Below are 15,706 nucleotides of genomic sequence, written 5' to 3' on the forward strand. Positions count from 1 at the left end.
CCAGTCAGAGCGAGTCCCTCCCTACCCCAGTCAGAGCGAGTCCCTCCCTACCCCAGTCAGAGCGAGTCCCTCCCTACCCCAGTCAGAGCGGGTCCCTCCCTACCCCAGTCCGAGCGGGTCCCTCCCTACCCCAGTCCGAGCGGGTCCCTCCCTACCCCAGTCCGAGCGGGTCCCTCCCTACCCCAGTCAGAGCGAGTCCCTCCCTACCCCAGTCAGAGCGAGTCCCTCCCTACCCCAGTCAGAGCGAGTCCCTCCCTACCCCAGTCAGAGCGAGTCCCTCCCTACCCCAGTCAGAGCGAGTCCCTCCCTACCCCAGTCAGAGCGGGTCCCTCCCTACCCCAGTCCGAGCGGGTCCCTCCCTACCCCAGTCCGAGCGGGTCCCTCCCTACCCCAGTCCGAGCGGGTCCCTCCCTACCCCAGTCAGAGCGAGTCCCTCCCTACCCCAGTCAGAGCGAGTCCCTCCCTACCCCAGTCAGAGCGAGTCCCTCCCTACCCCAGTCAGAGCGAATCCCTCCCTACCCCAGTCAGAGCGAGTCCCTCCCTACCCCAGTCAGAGCGAGTCCCTCCCTACCCCAGTCAGAGCGAGTCCCTCCCTACCCCAGTCAGAGCGAGTCCCTCCCTACCCCAGTCAGAGCGAGTCCCTCCCTACCCCAGTCAGAGCGAGTCCCTCCCTACCCCAGTCAGAGCGAGTCCCTCCCTACCCCAGTCAGAGCGAGTCCCTCCCTACCCCAGTCAGAGCGAGTCCCTCCCTACCCCAGTCAGAGCGAATCCCACCCCACCACAGTCTTGGTTGCAGTGCAGAATTATGGCCCTCCTCTGCCCAGTGAATTCTGTCCCAGGGCAATGCAGATGAGCACTGAATCACCACCGCCCCGTCTCAAACTGCACTGGTGTCTTCCTTCCAGGTGTTACATGACATTGACGACCGCTCTCCACCTGCACCGAGGAGGATCGCCCAAAGGACCGGCAGGAACCGGGAAAACAGAGTCTGTGAAGGATCTGGGAAAGGCCCTGGGCATGTATGTGATTGTAGTGAACTGCTCAGAAGGCTTGGACTACAAATCGATGGGCCGAATGTACTCTGGTTTGGCACAGGTGAAAAGCAAGCTTCAAAAGTATATTTCAACATTGCTGATGTATGTCACGGAAATAAATTCCTTTCAGGAAACTCAGTGCTGAGGGAGTGCTGCACTGTCAGAGGGTCAGTACTGAGGGAGTGCTGCATTGTCAGAGGGTCAGTACTGAGGGAGTGCCGCACTGTCAGAGGGTCAGTACTGAGGGAGTGCCGCACTGTCAGAGGGTCAGTACTGAGGGAGTGATGCACTGTCAGAGGGTCAGTACTGAGGGAGTGCTGCATTGTCAGAGGGTCAGTACTGAGGGAGTGCCGCACTGTCAGAGGGTCAGTACTGAGGGAGTGCCGCACTGTCAGAGGATCAGTACTGAGGGAGTGCCGCACTGTCAGAGGGTCAGTACTGAGGGAGTGCCGCACTGTCAGAGGGTCGGTACTGAGGGAGTGCCGCACTGTCAGAGGGTCAGTACTGAGGGAGTGCTGCACTGTCAATTTCTGAAAGTTGCTGCTGTGTTGTCCACATTATAACGGGAATACATTTCAATTGTATTTCATTGGCTGTAAAGCACTTTGGGACGGCGTGAGGTGTTGAAATATAGATCTTAAATCTTTTACACCAGAGAAAATGTGTCCTGTGCGTGTTTCTGATACATGTCCTGTGCGTGTTTCTGATACATGTCCTGTGCGTGTTTCTGATACGTGTCCTGTGCATGTTTCTGATACATGTCCTGTGCGTGTTTCTGATACATGTCCTGTGCGTGTTTCTGATACGTGTCCTGTGCGTGTTTCTGATACGTGTCCTGTGCGTGTTTCTGATACGTGTCCTGTGCGTGTTTCTGATACGTGTCCTGTGCGTGTTTCTGATACGCGTCCTGTGCGTGTTTCTGATACGTGTCCTGTGCGTGTTTCTGATACGTGTCCTGTGCGTGTTTCTGATACGTGTCCTGTGTGTGTTTCTGATACGTGTCCTGTGCGTGTTTCTGATACGTGTCCTGTGTGTGTTTCTGATACGTGTCCTGTGTGTGTTTCTGATACGTGTCCTGTGTGTGTTTCTGATACGTGTCCTGTGTGTGTTTCTGATACGTGTCCTGTGTGTGTTTCTGATAAGTGTCCTGTGCGTGTTTCTGATACGTGTCCTGTGTGTGTTTCTGATACGTGTCCTGTGTGTGTTTCTGATACGTGTCCTGTGTGTGTTTCTGATACGTGTCCTGTGTGTGTTTCTGATACGTGTCCTGTGTGTGTTTCTGATAAGTGTCCTGTGCGTGTTTCTGATACGTGTCCTGTGTGTGTTTCTGATACGTGTCCTGTGTGTGTTTCTGATACGTGTCCTGTGTGTGTTTCTGATAAGTGTCCTGTGCGTGTTTCTGATACGTGTCCTGTGTGTGTTTCTGATACGTGTCCTGTGTGTGTTTCTGATACGTGTCCTGTGCGTGTTTCTGATACGTGTCCTGTGTGTGTTTCTGATACGTGTCCTGTGTGTGTTTCTGATACGTGTCCTGTGTGTGTTTCCGATACGTGTCCTGTGTGTGTTTCTGATACGTGTCCTGTGTGTGTTTCTGATGCGTGTCCTGTGCGTGTTTCTGATACGTGTTCGGTGCGTGTTTCTGATACGTGTCCGGTGCGTGTTTTTGCAGACTGGAGCCTGGGGTTGCTTTGATGAGTTTAACCGCATCAATATTGAGGTGTTGTCCGTGGTGGCCCAGCAGATCCTCTCCATCCTCTCCGCCCTTTCCGCCAACCTGACCCGCTTCGTGTTTGAGGGCCGTGAGATTAACCTGGTCTGGTCGTGCGGTATCTTTATCACCATGAACCCAGGTAAGAGCGGTGGGGAACGCCAGGAGGGACAAAGGTCTGGTTTTCACAGTGCCACCACCTGCACACGCATTGAATAGAACCTCCTGGAGAGCTCTCCCAGTCGCTGAGGCGCAGAGCTAGTCTAGCTGATCTTCGCCAAGGTGGATGGCGGTGGTGATGGAACCAGCCCCAAAACTAGCCAGAGAAATGAATCCAGGGGCCTTGCTGGTGACCGAATACCTAACCTGCATGTTGGCAGGTGTGAATGGTCAGGGAGTTCTGAACTGGGCCTCATTGTGCCCCTCTGCAATTGCCTAGTGACACTCACCAGCTCAAACCCTCACATGGCGGAAGGTCACTTTGGGCAAGATACAGGAAGGTGGGCCCAGGACCATTCAGCACCTTCAGGAGGCGAGGGTGGATAGTGGAGAAATACACACGTCGCCAATCTGAAAGGTCAGAAGTATGAAGGGTTGCACAGATGAGGTGTTTATGTTTCCTCGAGTATTGAAGATTGAGGGGTGATCAAATTGCGTGTTTAGGATGATTAGAATATTTTTTTGAGAGCTGAGAGAGAGAAGTGGTCTCCTCTCGTGGACAGGGTTGGTGGGGGGAGGGTGGGCACAGTAAGAAGTCTTATAACACCAGGTTAAAGTCCAACAGGTTTGTGTGGAATCACTAGCTTTCAGAGCATAGCTCCTCCATCAGTTGACTCACCTGAGGAAGGAGCTGCTCTCCGAAAGCTAGTGATCCCAAAAAAAACTCTTGGGAGTTTAACCTGGTTCATTTACACTCACTGGAAGTGAGATAAATTCATACGCAGGGACCCATTCATGCAAACAAGAGGGATATGCTCAAGCCTTGAGCCTTTTTTGTGAATTAGCTGCTGGTTTTATCGGTTGAGGGGATGAGGGGGTGTGTTTGAGTCCAAAGCAAGGGGTTAGGAATGGAATTCAAGCCAGGTTGTTTTGGGGGTGACATCAGGGAGCACGTCCTCACATAACGGTGGGTCGAAATCTGTGACTCACCCCCCCCTCCCCCCCAAAGCTACTGAGGCCGCACCGGGAAGGGGGATCAATTGAACATTTCAAAACCAAGATTGATAGATTGGGTTCGGAAGGCACGTGGATAATATCACTGTTGTTAATTACAGGATATGCCGGGCGGACGGAGCTGCCAGACAACCTCAAGTCCATGTTCAGGCCCATCTCCATGGTGGTGCCTGACTCAACGCTCATCGCGGAGATCATCCTGTTTGCGGAGGGATTCAACAACTGCAAGGTGCGCCCCCTGGCATTCACCATCGGGCGCCCCCTGGCATTCCCCATCGGACGCCCCCTGGCATTCACCATCGGGCGCCCCCTGGCATTCACCATCGGGCGCCCCCTGGCATTCACCATCGGGCGCCCCCTGGCATTCACCATCGGGCGCCCCCTGGCATTCACCATCGGGCGCCCCCTGGCATTCACCATCGGGCGCCCCCTGGCATTCACCATCGGGCGCCCCCTGGCATTCACCATCGGGCGCCCCCTGGCATTCACCATCGGGCGCCCCCTGGCATTCACCATCGGGCGCCCTCCCATTTCCGGGGCTCCCTCCCACCGCGTGCCGGCTCCCAGGTGCAAGCTGCGCGAGACAGCCTGCCCTCCGGGGCCCGGTTTCTGCGAGGGGAAAGGGCAAGTTTCCTGACCAGAGGCACAGCAGCTCAGTGTTAAAGCAACATACTGCGGGTCTGAAATAAAAATAGGAAATGCTGGCAAGCTTCAGCATGCCTGGCAGCAACTGTGGAGAATTTTGGGTGGGATATGACTCTTCTTCCGGACTTTGGAACCCTGTCCTCGCTCTGTGTAAAAGGAGCTTCGCTCACTGTCCTGACATCCTAGTGTGTGTTTACCCTGCATTGTGGACTCTTCACCACAGTAAACAAACAAGCTGCAAGCTCCCCCAAGCTCCCGGATAATTTAAAAAAAGGCGCAAGGCTTGGGCATATTCCTTTTGCTTGCAGAGTGCGGATCCCTGTATATGAATGTGCGTCACTTTGAGTAAGTGTAAATGAGCCGCACTACGAGCTCAACCGATTATCCCAAGTTGGTTGTTAGTGTGGCTATTAACGTAGCAAAGGGTGTGGCTGTTGGATGCGACTCCACATTTGCTGAACAATCCTGAGTGTGCTGCTGATTCCAGTAACAACCAGTGTGAGATCATCAGTCGAGCTTGTAACTTGGTTCATTTACATGATGTGGAGATGCCGGCATTGGACTGGGGTTGGCACAATAAGAAGTCTTATAGCACCAGGTTAAAGTCCAACAGGTTCGTGTGGAATCACTAGCTTTTGGAGCGTAGCTCCTCCATCAGTTGACTCACCTGAGGAAGGAGCAGAGCTCCAAAAGCTAGTGATTCCCAAAAACCTCTTGCACTTTAACCTGGTTCATTTACACTCACTGGAAGTGAGACACATTCATACGCAAGGACCCATTCATGCAAACAAGAGGGATATGCTCAAGCCTTGAGCCTTTTTTGTGAATTAGCTGGGAGCTTGGGAGCCCTGTTGCTTTCCCCATGGCAATGCCTTGGCCAATCAGAGTCAGCACCCTTTTCCCCCGTGGTGTAAATTGTTGCGATTGCTTGAAATTTGGCATTCTTGTGTTTGTCCTGATGGGTGCCAGACGATAAGCTTCGACAGTATCTGCCTCTTTTCAGCAGCACTCAAGTTTCATCTCATCACTTGAACCACTGGCAGGACGTATGCGAATCTTCCGCTCCCTTTGCTGCGATGTGTCGTGTGCAATCGGATAAACTGATTAAGAAGCAACTGCATCGGAAGTAACATTGTCGGAACCTGATCTGGTTGGGGTCAGTGTGTTGTTTTCTAGTCTGATTGGCCGTCAGTGCGCTGACTCTGCCCTCCCATGTCCCCCGCAGGCACTAGCGAAGAAAGTCTACACCCTCTACTCGTTGGCCGTGCAGCAGCTGTCCAAGCAGGATCACTACGACTTCGGCCTGAGAGCTCTCACCTCGCTGCTCCGTTATGCTGGCAAGAAGCGGCGGGACAAGCCTCAGCTCTCTGACGAGGAGGTAAGAGCAGAGCAGGTAGTCCCGGGGGGGGGGGGGGGGGGGGGCGGGGGGGGTGGGGGGGTCCGCAGAGAATCGTCACACTGACGGGGAGGTAAGAGCAGAGCAGGTAGTACCGGGGGGCGGGGGGGGGATCCGCAGAGAATCGTCACACTGACGGGGAGGTAAGTATGGAGATCGCAGTCTCGGAGTTGGGGCTCCGCAGAGAATCGTCACACTGTCGGGGAGGTAAGAAAGGAGCTGGTAGCTTTGCAGCAGGAAATAGAAGCGCTGGAGAAGATGCAAACAATACTGAGAGCAGAATTTGGAGGTTATCACTTTCAGGAAAGATTGACCATGCTGGGGCTCTGTTCACCAGCAATCGGGGAATGGACTGATTGAGGTCTTCAGAAGTATGGAAGTATTTCAGATAGGATAGACAGAGCAAAGCTGTTCCATTTGTGGTAGACATCAATACTAGGGGTCATCAGTATCAAGCTGTCACTGATAAATCAATGGGGAACTCAGGAGGAACTTCCTTAAACCAGAAACTGGGAGAATGTGGGAGTCGCTCCCACAGGGAATGGGGAGAATGTGGGACTCGTTCCCACAGGGAGTGGGGAGAATGTGGGACTCGTTCCCACGGGGAGTGGGGAGAATGTGGGACTCGCTCCCACGGGGAGTGGGGAGAATGTGGGACTCGCTCCCACGGGGAGTGGGGAGAATGTGGGACTCGCTCCCACGGGGAGTGGGGAGAATGTGGGACTCGCTCCCACGGGGAGTGGGGAGAATGTGGGACTCGCTCCCACGGGGAGTGGGGAGAATGTGGGACTCGCTCCCACGGGGAGTGGGGAGAATGTGGGACTCGCTCCCACGGGGAGTGGGGAGAATGTGGGACTCGCTCCCACGGGGAGTGGGGAGAATGTGGGACTCGCTCCCACGGGGAGTGGGGGGAATGTGGGACTTGCTCCCACGGGGAGTGGGGAGAATGTGGGACTCGCTCCCAGGGGGAGTGGGGGGAATGTGGGACTCGCTGCCACGGGGAGTGGGGAGAATGTGGGACTTGCTCCCACGCAGAGTGATCAAGGTGAACGGTATCGAGACATTTAAGGGGGAGCTGGGTAAATACATGGGGAGGGAGAGGAATGGACGAAGTTGCTGATCGGGTGAGATGGAGAGAGGTGTGGCAGGAGGCTGATGTGGAACGGAAACACCAGCACGGAGCCTATGGGCCGAATGGCCTGTTCTGGTGGTGCAAAGTAGATTAAAAATCTTTCATGTTCACAAACCATTTAAATACTGTGAGGAATTCAGCAGACACTGATGTGGGAAGACCATTTTAAGTTTGTTTGCCAAATCTTGTGATCGTGTGTATCTGTTGTTATCCAGGTCCTCCTCTTGTCCATGAAAGATATGAACATAGCCAAGTTAACTTCCATCGACCTTCCGCTGTTTAATGCCATTGTCCAGGACCTCTTCCCTGGGGTGGAAACGCCAGTGTTGGATTATGGGAAGGTAGGCACATCCTGAGTGTACGGGTGACCATTCTCCTGTTACTATCTCAAGTGTCGATTGAATGTTGTGGATGGGAAAGGGCCCTGCCGTCAGCATCGCGATGGGCCGGAGGTACACATGCGTGGTGAGCTGGGTGTGTGTTGGTAACGGCCTGAAGTGCCTCCACCCTGAAACGGGTGACGTCCCTTTTGCATGTGTGACCAAGTGGGCCTGGCTGCCTGTCTGAGGATTGGTTTGACCTCCGGCATTAGGGTGCTGACTCCGCTCAGGCACTGCACACATGCTCCCACGCCTCGCCCTGGATTGCGGTTCCGGGAGGGAATTGTCCTCGGGCCTATTGGTTGAGTTGGATCCCGGTACGATTGGCCTGTTCTGTTCGCTCTTCCCTTGCTCCCGCAGCTGAAGGAAGCCATTGAGACGGCGCTGGGTGAATTGGGCTACATCGTGACGGAGTTCACCATGACGAAAGTGATCCAACTGCATGAGACCAAGAGCTCCCGCCACTCTGTCATGATTGTGGGAAAAACGGGCAGTGGCAAGACCGTGGCGTGGCGGACGTTACAGGCGGCCTTGTCGGCCCTCCATAAGAGCGGCGACATCAATTACAATCTGGTCAAGGTCAGTGAACGGGCCGCGGGGCCAAGAAAACCTCCTTGTTTATTCCAGCAGCGCTTTTTCTTCTCCTAGCTCGGTATTGCTTCGGGACACGGAGGGGCGGGAAAGGGAAGGGAGAAGATGGGGAGAGTGGGGCGAGGCTGTGGGAGGGGTGTTAGGGGGAGAGAGGGGAGTACGGGACGGGAGGGGGCAGGGCAGTAGAGGGGGAAAGGAAGGAATGAGGAGGGTGGAGGACGAGAAAGGGGGAGGGAGGCGGAGGGGAAGAGAGAAAAGGCAGGAAGGGGAGTACGGGGAGGGGAAGGGGAGAACATGGAGAGAGAGGGGGAGGGGAAGGGAAGAACTGGGAGGGAGGGGAGAACGGGGAAGAGAAGGGGAGAACGGGGAGGGAGGAAAGGGAAAGAGGAGAATGGGGAGGGAGAGCAGTGAGGGGAGAATGGGGAGGGAGAGGAGGGGAAGGGCAGGGTGGGACGGGGCTTGGGGTTGAAGCATGGTGGTCAGTTTTGGAGTGATTAATTTTGGGGATTAGCAGGAGGTCCAATTAAGAGCAGCGCAGAGATATTGGAGGATCACGGAGCAGAGGAAATCATGGAGATAGGCTGGGATTTAGTAGCAAGGATGGGAACTTATTAAAATTGAGACATTAAAGGGTGCAGGAGAATGGGATTCGGGATTAGACTGGATGGTTTATGTGGAGAGAAACTGCGGCACAGACTCGATAGGTCAAACATCCTATTGTATAACATTCTACAATTCTGAAATGTATCTGGGCAAAGGTTAATTGCTTTTCAATGAGAGTTGCTCTTTTTCTTTGTGGGCCTGGGTTCTCCGATCCAGAGACTAAAGATCCCCCCAGCGGAGAATGGGGACTGTATCCCGCCAGCGCTAGGCGAGGAACCTCGCCGAGGTGGAATGCTCACGCCCAGGGCGGTGAGCGACCGGTTTCCCAACGCTTACAGGGTGCCAGGCCGCCATTTCGAATGGGCGCCCCGATCCCAGCATCTGGAGACAGCACCCCCCACTCTCCCACCCCTCCTCCTCCCGCAAGACAAATGTTGAGCCCCCCGACCCCACTGACAAAGGGGAGCACTTCCAACCCATCATCAAGGAGGAGCATCCTCCCTCCCCTCTGCACCCCCCCGCCTCAGCCCCGCAACACAATAATGGGTCAACAGCCCCCCCACCCCCGCAACCATGCATGAGGGTGACCGGATATCCCCGCCAGACCCCCACCCCAGGCCCTCCTCCTCAGGCACCCCCCTTTAGGACCTCACTGCAGGCCCTGCCGCTGGCCTTTCCAATGATGCACTGCCCCCAGCACCATGGCACTAGCACCCTGGTGAGGTCCGGGGGGGTGGGGGGGCTAACCCTTTTTATTAAAATTTAGAGTACCCAATTTTTTTTTTCCAATTAAGGGGCAATTTATCGTGGCCAATCCACCTAGCTTGCACATCTTTGGGTTGCGGGGGTGAGACCCACGCAGACACGGGGAGAATGTGCAAACTCCACAAGGACAGTGACCCAGAGCCGGGATTGACCCGGGGTCCTCGGGTCAAGGGGGTTAACCCATTGCTCATGTGCCCTTTTGGATCCAGCTGCAGAGGGAGAGTCTCCCAAGGGTCCTGAGGGCTGGGTGAGCTCAGGCTGTGGGTGAGGGGTTGCCCCCACCCCCGGGATGTGGGGACCGGTGTCTGCACTGCCTCTTTCAACCCTGGGCAACCTAAGATCGCTCTTGGGATAGTGATCGCAGCCTGCCCTCTGTTCAGGATCCTTGTCTGACCCGTTCAAACTCTGAATTGGCCTCTCACTCTGAACAGCTCTGCCAGACAGCTGATGAGCAGATCAGACAGTTCAGTGAAGATTCAAATCCAGGGAGACATTTCCTTTCCTCAGGCCTCTGCTTTTATAACTGCGGCTTTCTGAAGTGTCAGAGCCTTTCTAGAAAGCCCAGGGCAGTTGAAAAATCCTTAAAATCCCCCGAAACCCTTTCAAATGCCAAGCATTCATTCAATTTCACAGTGCAGTACCTTTAAATATCCTTTGATTGGCAGCTTAATGGTTTAAACACAGCTGCCAGGTGGTTTGTTTATTTAACTTTCCCTTCACGCTTGAATGCATCTGAAGTACCCTCCATGCGTCCTAACCGGTAATGTTGATCAACAGTCTTGTGATTGACAGCTGCTGGCCACTTCAGCATTGGTTAAATGCTTTCACTTCCTCTTTCCTTACCGCAGAAAGCACTTAGCATCTAATCAATTAGATTCGGCTCTTTGCCAATGCGGGGCAGAAAGTCCGCTATGGCCGGTGGGGCAGGACCAGAGTTTGCCACCCGGCGCCGAGGCGGGATTCTCTGCCTCACCGGGATTCCCGATCCTGGAGGTGGGGAATGGAGTACACCGGCCTCGATCTCAGGTAATTTCTGCTGCAATAATGCCTCTTGTTCTGAGCTGTTGTTTTTCTTTCTGTTTTTGCTCCCGTGGCCGAGCAGGACTACCCTCTGAACCCGAAAGCAGTGTCGCTGGGGGAACTTTACGGCGAGTATGACATGTCGACAAATGAATGGACAGACGGTGTGCTCTCCAGTATTATGAGGACCGCCTGTGCAGGTACGCTGAAGTGGTTTAAAAACAGCACCGCCTGAACTATGCCTCCGTTATAGGCATCGTCCACTGCAGAGGTGGGCACAGGAATTTCTAATTATCAAGGGATACAGTGCGGAAGGAGTTCATTTAGCCGCCATACCTGTGATCGCGCATTCCCACTCCCTCTGCTGTTTTCCCCGTATCAGCTTGGCCCACTCAGGAGCCCGCTCGCCTCAAAATCACAAATTCTGGCTTCAAGCCTCACTCCAGGGCCTGGGCACAAAAACGAAGGCGCCGCACTGGAGATTCACTCGGTTGATTCCGGAGTTGAGGGGATTGGCTTATGAGGAGGGACTGAGTAGACTGGGACTAGACTCATTGGAATTTAGAAGAATGAGGGGAGATCTTATAGAAACATCTAAAATTATGAAGGGAATCGATAAGATAGAAGCCGGGAGGTTGTTTCCACTGGCGGGTGAAATTAGAACCAGGGGAAACCGCCTCAAAATAAGTAATAATAATCTTTAGTGTCACAAGCACGTTTACATTAACACTGCAATGAAGTTACTGTGAAAAGCCCCTAGTCGCCACACTCCGGCGCCTGTTCGGGTACACTGAGGGAGAATTCAGAATGTCCAATTCACCTAACAGCGCGTCTTTCGGGACTTGTGGGAGGAAACCGGAGCACCCGGAGGGAACCCACGCAGACACTGGGAGAACGTGCAGACTCCGCACAGACAGTGACCCAAGCCGGGAATCGAACCCGGGACCCTGAAATGAAATGAAAATGAAATGAAAATCGCTTATTGTCACAAGTAGGCTTCAAATGAAGTTACTGTGAAAAGCCCCTAGTCGCCACATTCCGGTGCCTGTTCGGGGAGGCTGTTACGGGAATCGAACTGTGCTGCTGGCCTGCCTTGGTCTGCTTTCAAAGCCAGCGATTTAGCCCTGTGCTAAACAGCCCCTGGAACTGTGAAGCAACAGTGCTAACCGCTGTGCTACCGTGCCGTCCTAGATTTAGGACTGAACTCAGGAGGAACTTCTTCACCCAAAGGGTTGTGTATCTGTGGAATTCCCTGCCCAATGAAATGAAATGAAAATCGCTTCTTGTCACAAGTAGGCTTCAAATGAAGCTACTGTGAAAAGCCCCTAGGCGAGGCTACCTCGTTGAATGTTTTTAAGGCAAAGGTAGATAGATTTTTGAATAGTAAAGGAATTAAGGGTTACGGTGAGTGAGCGGGTAAGGAGCTGAGTCCACAAAAAGATCAGTCATGATCTTATTGAATGGTGGAGCAGGCTCGAGGGGCTGGATGGCCGACTCCTGCTCCTAGCTCTTATGACAGCCTTCATTTTCCCGGCCAAACCTCCGGAGTGGGATTCGAAGCCAGAGCATTTGTGATTCAGAGTCGAGCGAGCTGCCGCATGGGGTGGGCAGATAGGCGGCGGATGAAGTTTGATGCGGAGAGGTGAAATGTGATGGTAGGAAGAGTGTGGCGAGACGATTTAAAATCAGGGGTACGGTTCTCAAAGGGGCGCAGGAGCAGTGGGACATGGGCATAGATGATTGAAGGTGGCAGGAAGGTGGCGAGGGCAGTGAATAAAGCAGAGAGTGCCCTGGGCTTTATTAAGAGGGGCACGGAGAACAAGAGCAAAGAGGTTATGATGAACTTCTACAAGAAATATCGCCCTCGTTTATTGCTCAGCTCAGCTCCCATCCTTCTCAACTGAAGGTGCAGTTCCACGTTTTGGGCACTTAAGGAGCAGGATTGTAAATCAGAGCCGCGTGTGGAGTTAGGAATAAAGTGAACGAAGATGCGAGCAATGCCCGCTTTGGATGCCCGGAGGGGATACGGCATCTAATTTACAGGAAGTGTAGATCACTGAGATTCATGGTGTTTGTCGAGCCTCAGCTGCTTGCCGCAGGGCCCCATACGTCTTGCAGTGTATGAATACAGGGCATTGCTATGAGCTGGACAACATCTAACACAGCAGTCACACATTGCTGTGTTGTTGGCAAAAGAATTGCAAACATTTCTCATTCCGTAATGAAAGTTCTGCAGATTATTCGCCTCGCAATAGAGAATGAAATTGAGATGCTTTCAGGGCTAGGAATGGAAATGGCGAACATGTCAGCAACAAATGTGATTAAAGACGCCCATTAAAGGGATTGGCCTGGGAACTGAATTGCCCTGTAGACCTTTATTCAACAATAGAGGAAGCTGTGATGGATACGGTGATGTCAGGCGAGAATGCTGCCAATTTGAAAAAGGAATTCCGAGTTTGTATCGCCATCATTTTTAATTTACACTCGTGATGTGAGTGTTGCTGCCACTCTCTCCCCTATTTATCACCCTGAGAAGGACGGCAGGCAGCCCCGGCTCACCAGCGAGCTGACCCCGCCAGAAGCGCCTCTTCAGAAAGGGGTGCAGGCACGGCAAGCGGGAAGCCCTCAGCTCAGAGTCTGACGTTGGTGCAGCTTCACGCGCCCTGCAAAGCTGATATCCAACGTTAATCCACTGCACTCATGCGGAGGTAACGGCGAAAAGGAGGCCAGGAGAGAGCAGCGCACGTGGATAGTAAGCAGTGTGGTGAACCACTGTAATCCGAGGTGTAAGGTAGGACCTGCACTACAGGTTCGCCGGTAGCTCCTGCCGGCTGGCTCCGCCCACGGAGAACGGTATAAATATGTATGACCTCCAGTGCCCTGCCATTTCGCCAGCTGCAGCAGGAGGCCACGCACCTGACTGTAATAAAGCCACAGTTGTACCCAACTTTAGTCTTTGTTCAATTGATCGTGCATCAAGCAGTGAAACGGCAGAGGAAAGAAAATGGTGACACGCCAGCTCAGGATGAGGAGTGAATGGTGGTGGGGGGGGGGGGGGGGGGGTGGGGGGTGGGGGGGGGCAGGATGTATGTCACCAAGGATGATTAACAAATGGTAACAGGTTCCAGTTGGAACAGCGCAGAGTGTTACGACCCCCTGGGCTGGGGCGCGGTCAATTCCAGCCCCCCCCCTCGAGCCAAAGTCACAACACAATCGAATGAACCAATAATTCGTAGAAAGACACCCAAAGTCTTTGGCCCCTGGATGCCCAATAATGACAGGCATCAGGTTTGTAAATTTCAACACAATTACTGTTTATCAATAACGCTGGCCCAGAAAACCCAGCCCAAGGCGTGGGACTGGAACTCATCACCTTCTGGGCACGAACCAAAGGCCAAACTGCGGGGGAAAAGCAGCTCGCCGCAGTGGGAGAACCCGCTCCCGGAATCTACCAGGCTCGCCTCGTGAGATCCAACGCGATCTTTGCGATGCAAATCCTGCCCATTGTGGGCGGGACCACTTTGTGCCAAATCTGCATATTCGAGCAAGGCAGTTGGTCTCACTGATGTGCAGATTCCCGAGGTACCTGAGGATTTGGGATTCAACCCTTTGCCTCGGAGACCTCGGGCGAGTGCCGCTCAGCACTGGGCCCCACAAATGTGGGGGTGTCCCAGGGATATGAGGCCCCCAGCTGCATGCCCTTTGGGCAGGGTGATGCCTTCGCACTGCCAGCCTGCTGCCACTCTGGCAGTGCCACCTGGGTGCTAGCCTGGCACTGTCAAGGTGCTGGCAGGGGCAATGCCAGGATGCCAAGCTGGTATTTCTTGTGTGAACACGATCGGGCCGGGGGTGCCTGGGGTGGGCTCCGGGGGTGGGGTGGGGATCGGGGACGATCCCATAATGTGTTCAGGTTGAGGGGGGGTGGGGGGGTCGGGGATCGTTTTGGGGGCCTCGGAGATTGGGATGCCATTTTCAGTAGACTGGGGCGTTCTGGTGAGCAGAGTTCCCCGCTGTACAAAATGGGGCTACGTGTGGCCTCGGCCGGGTATTCCCCGTTCAGGCCCTTTATACAACGCCAGTCGCGTTGAACAGCCATGCGTTTCTCAGTACTGCGAGCGCTGGGAAACCCACAACTAAACACGCTCACTGGCGGAATTTGTTCCCTTTCGGGAGAATCGTGCCCTCTGACTCCGAGGCCAAGAATGCCGCAGACCCAGGAGTCACTTAAGGGACAGTTGGCTGCTGCGGTCGAACTGTGGGTTCTTTACAATGCCCTGCCTTCCTGTTTCCACGTCCGTATTGAATGGTCAGCCAACCATTTGATTTACACATACATATATATGTTATATATACATACATCACGCAGAGCAGCAGAGAAACCTCAAGCTGGTTATGAAACCATTTGTAGTTCACAAACTGTGAATTATTCATTCCAGCCAACTAGTCGGGCCGTCTCACGCAATTAATTATTTATCCTGGAATTGACTCGCTCAGCTGGCCCCTGGTTTAATTTTGCATCAACACATTCTATGTTCACAGTGTGAGGGAATCCATGCAGCTCCCAGGAAAACTGAGCCGTTCCCAGGAAAACTGAACCGCCAAGATTTAATGGATGAATTACTCCCTTCACCTGTTTACTTCGATTTGGCCGGGGGGGGGGGGGGGGTGGGCTGTAACAGCCAATTAATTATTTATTTTCACGTCGCACCCTTGAGGCCGGGACCTTGTTTCATTTAACATTCCAGACCTAATGTCAGGTCAATCATGCAGCGAGCACATGGAATCCATCTGGACCTGGGGCACAAGCATTTCTTAACCTTCAACCCTTCACTTTTTTGTCTTTGCATGTCTTATTATTCTCCTGTTGATCGCGATTTTCAGGAACGATCTTCTTTCTCAAATCTTTTTTATTATTGTCACAAGTCGGCTGACATTAACACTGCAATGAAGTTACTGTGAAAAGCCCCTAGTCGCCACACTCCGGCGCCTGTTCGGGTACACCGAGGGAGAATTCAGAATGCCGAATTCACCGAACAAGCATTTCTTCCGGGACTTGTGGGAAAAACCGGAGGAAACCCACGCAGACACGGGGAGAACGTGCAGACTCCGCACAGACAGTGACCCAAGTCGGGAATCGAAACCGGGTCCCTGGCGCTGGGAAGCAATAGTGTTAACCACCGTGCTACCGTGTCGCCTAGATTGGACAAAGAACAAAGAAAAGTACAGCACAGGGACAGGCCCTTCGGCCCTCCAAGCCTG

General features: G+C 53.6%; 1 protein-coding gene across 1 annotated transcript in view; it reads left to right on the top strand.

Moving 5' to 3' along the window:
* The window catches only part of dnah2 (dynein, axonemal, heavy chain 2), a 314,816-nt gene that overhangs the window by 138,637 nt on the left and 160,473 nt on the right, over positions 1-15,706 (top strand). Inside the window, exons 37-43 of the mRNA XM_072493227.1 lie at positions 906-1,095; positions 2,704-2,884; positions 4,017-4,144; positions 5,786-5,938; positions 7,304-7,429; positions 7,829-8,047; positions 10,530-10,647. Coding sequence (XP_072349328.1) covers positions 906-1,095; positions 2,704-2,884; positions 4,017-4,144; positions 5,786-5,938; positions 7,304-7,429; positions 7,829-8,047; positions 10,530-10,647 — 1,115 coding nt within the window. The remainder of the gene's footprint in view (positions 1-905; positions 1,096-2,703; positions 2,885-4,016; positions 4,145-5,785; positions 5,939-7,303; positions 7,430-7,828; positions 8,048-10,529; positions 10,648-15,706) is intronic.

Source organism: Scyliorhinus torazame, chromosome 31, assembly GCF_047496885.1.
Source record: "Scyliorhinus torazame isolate Kashiwa2021f chromosome 31, sScyTor2.1, whole genome shotgun sequence".
NCBI classification, from domain to species: domain Eukaryota; kingdom Metazoa; phylum Chordata; class Chondrichthyes; order Carcharhiniformes; family Scyliorhinidae; genus Scyliorhinus; species Scyliorhinus torazame.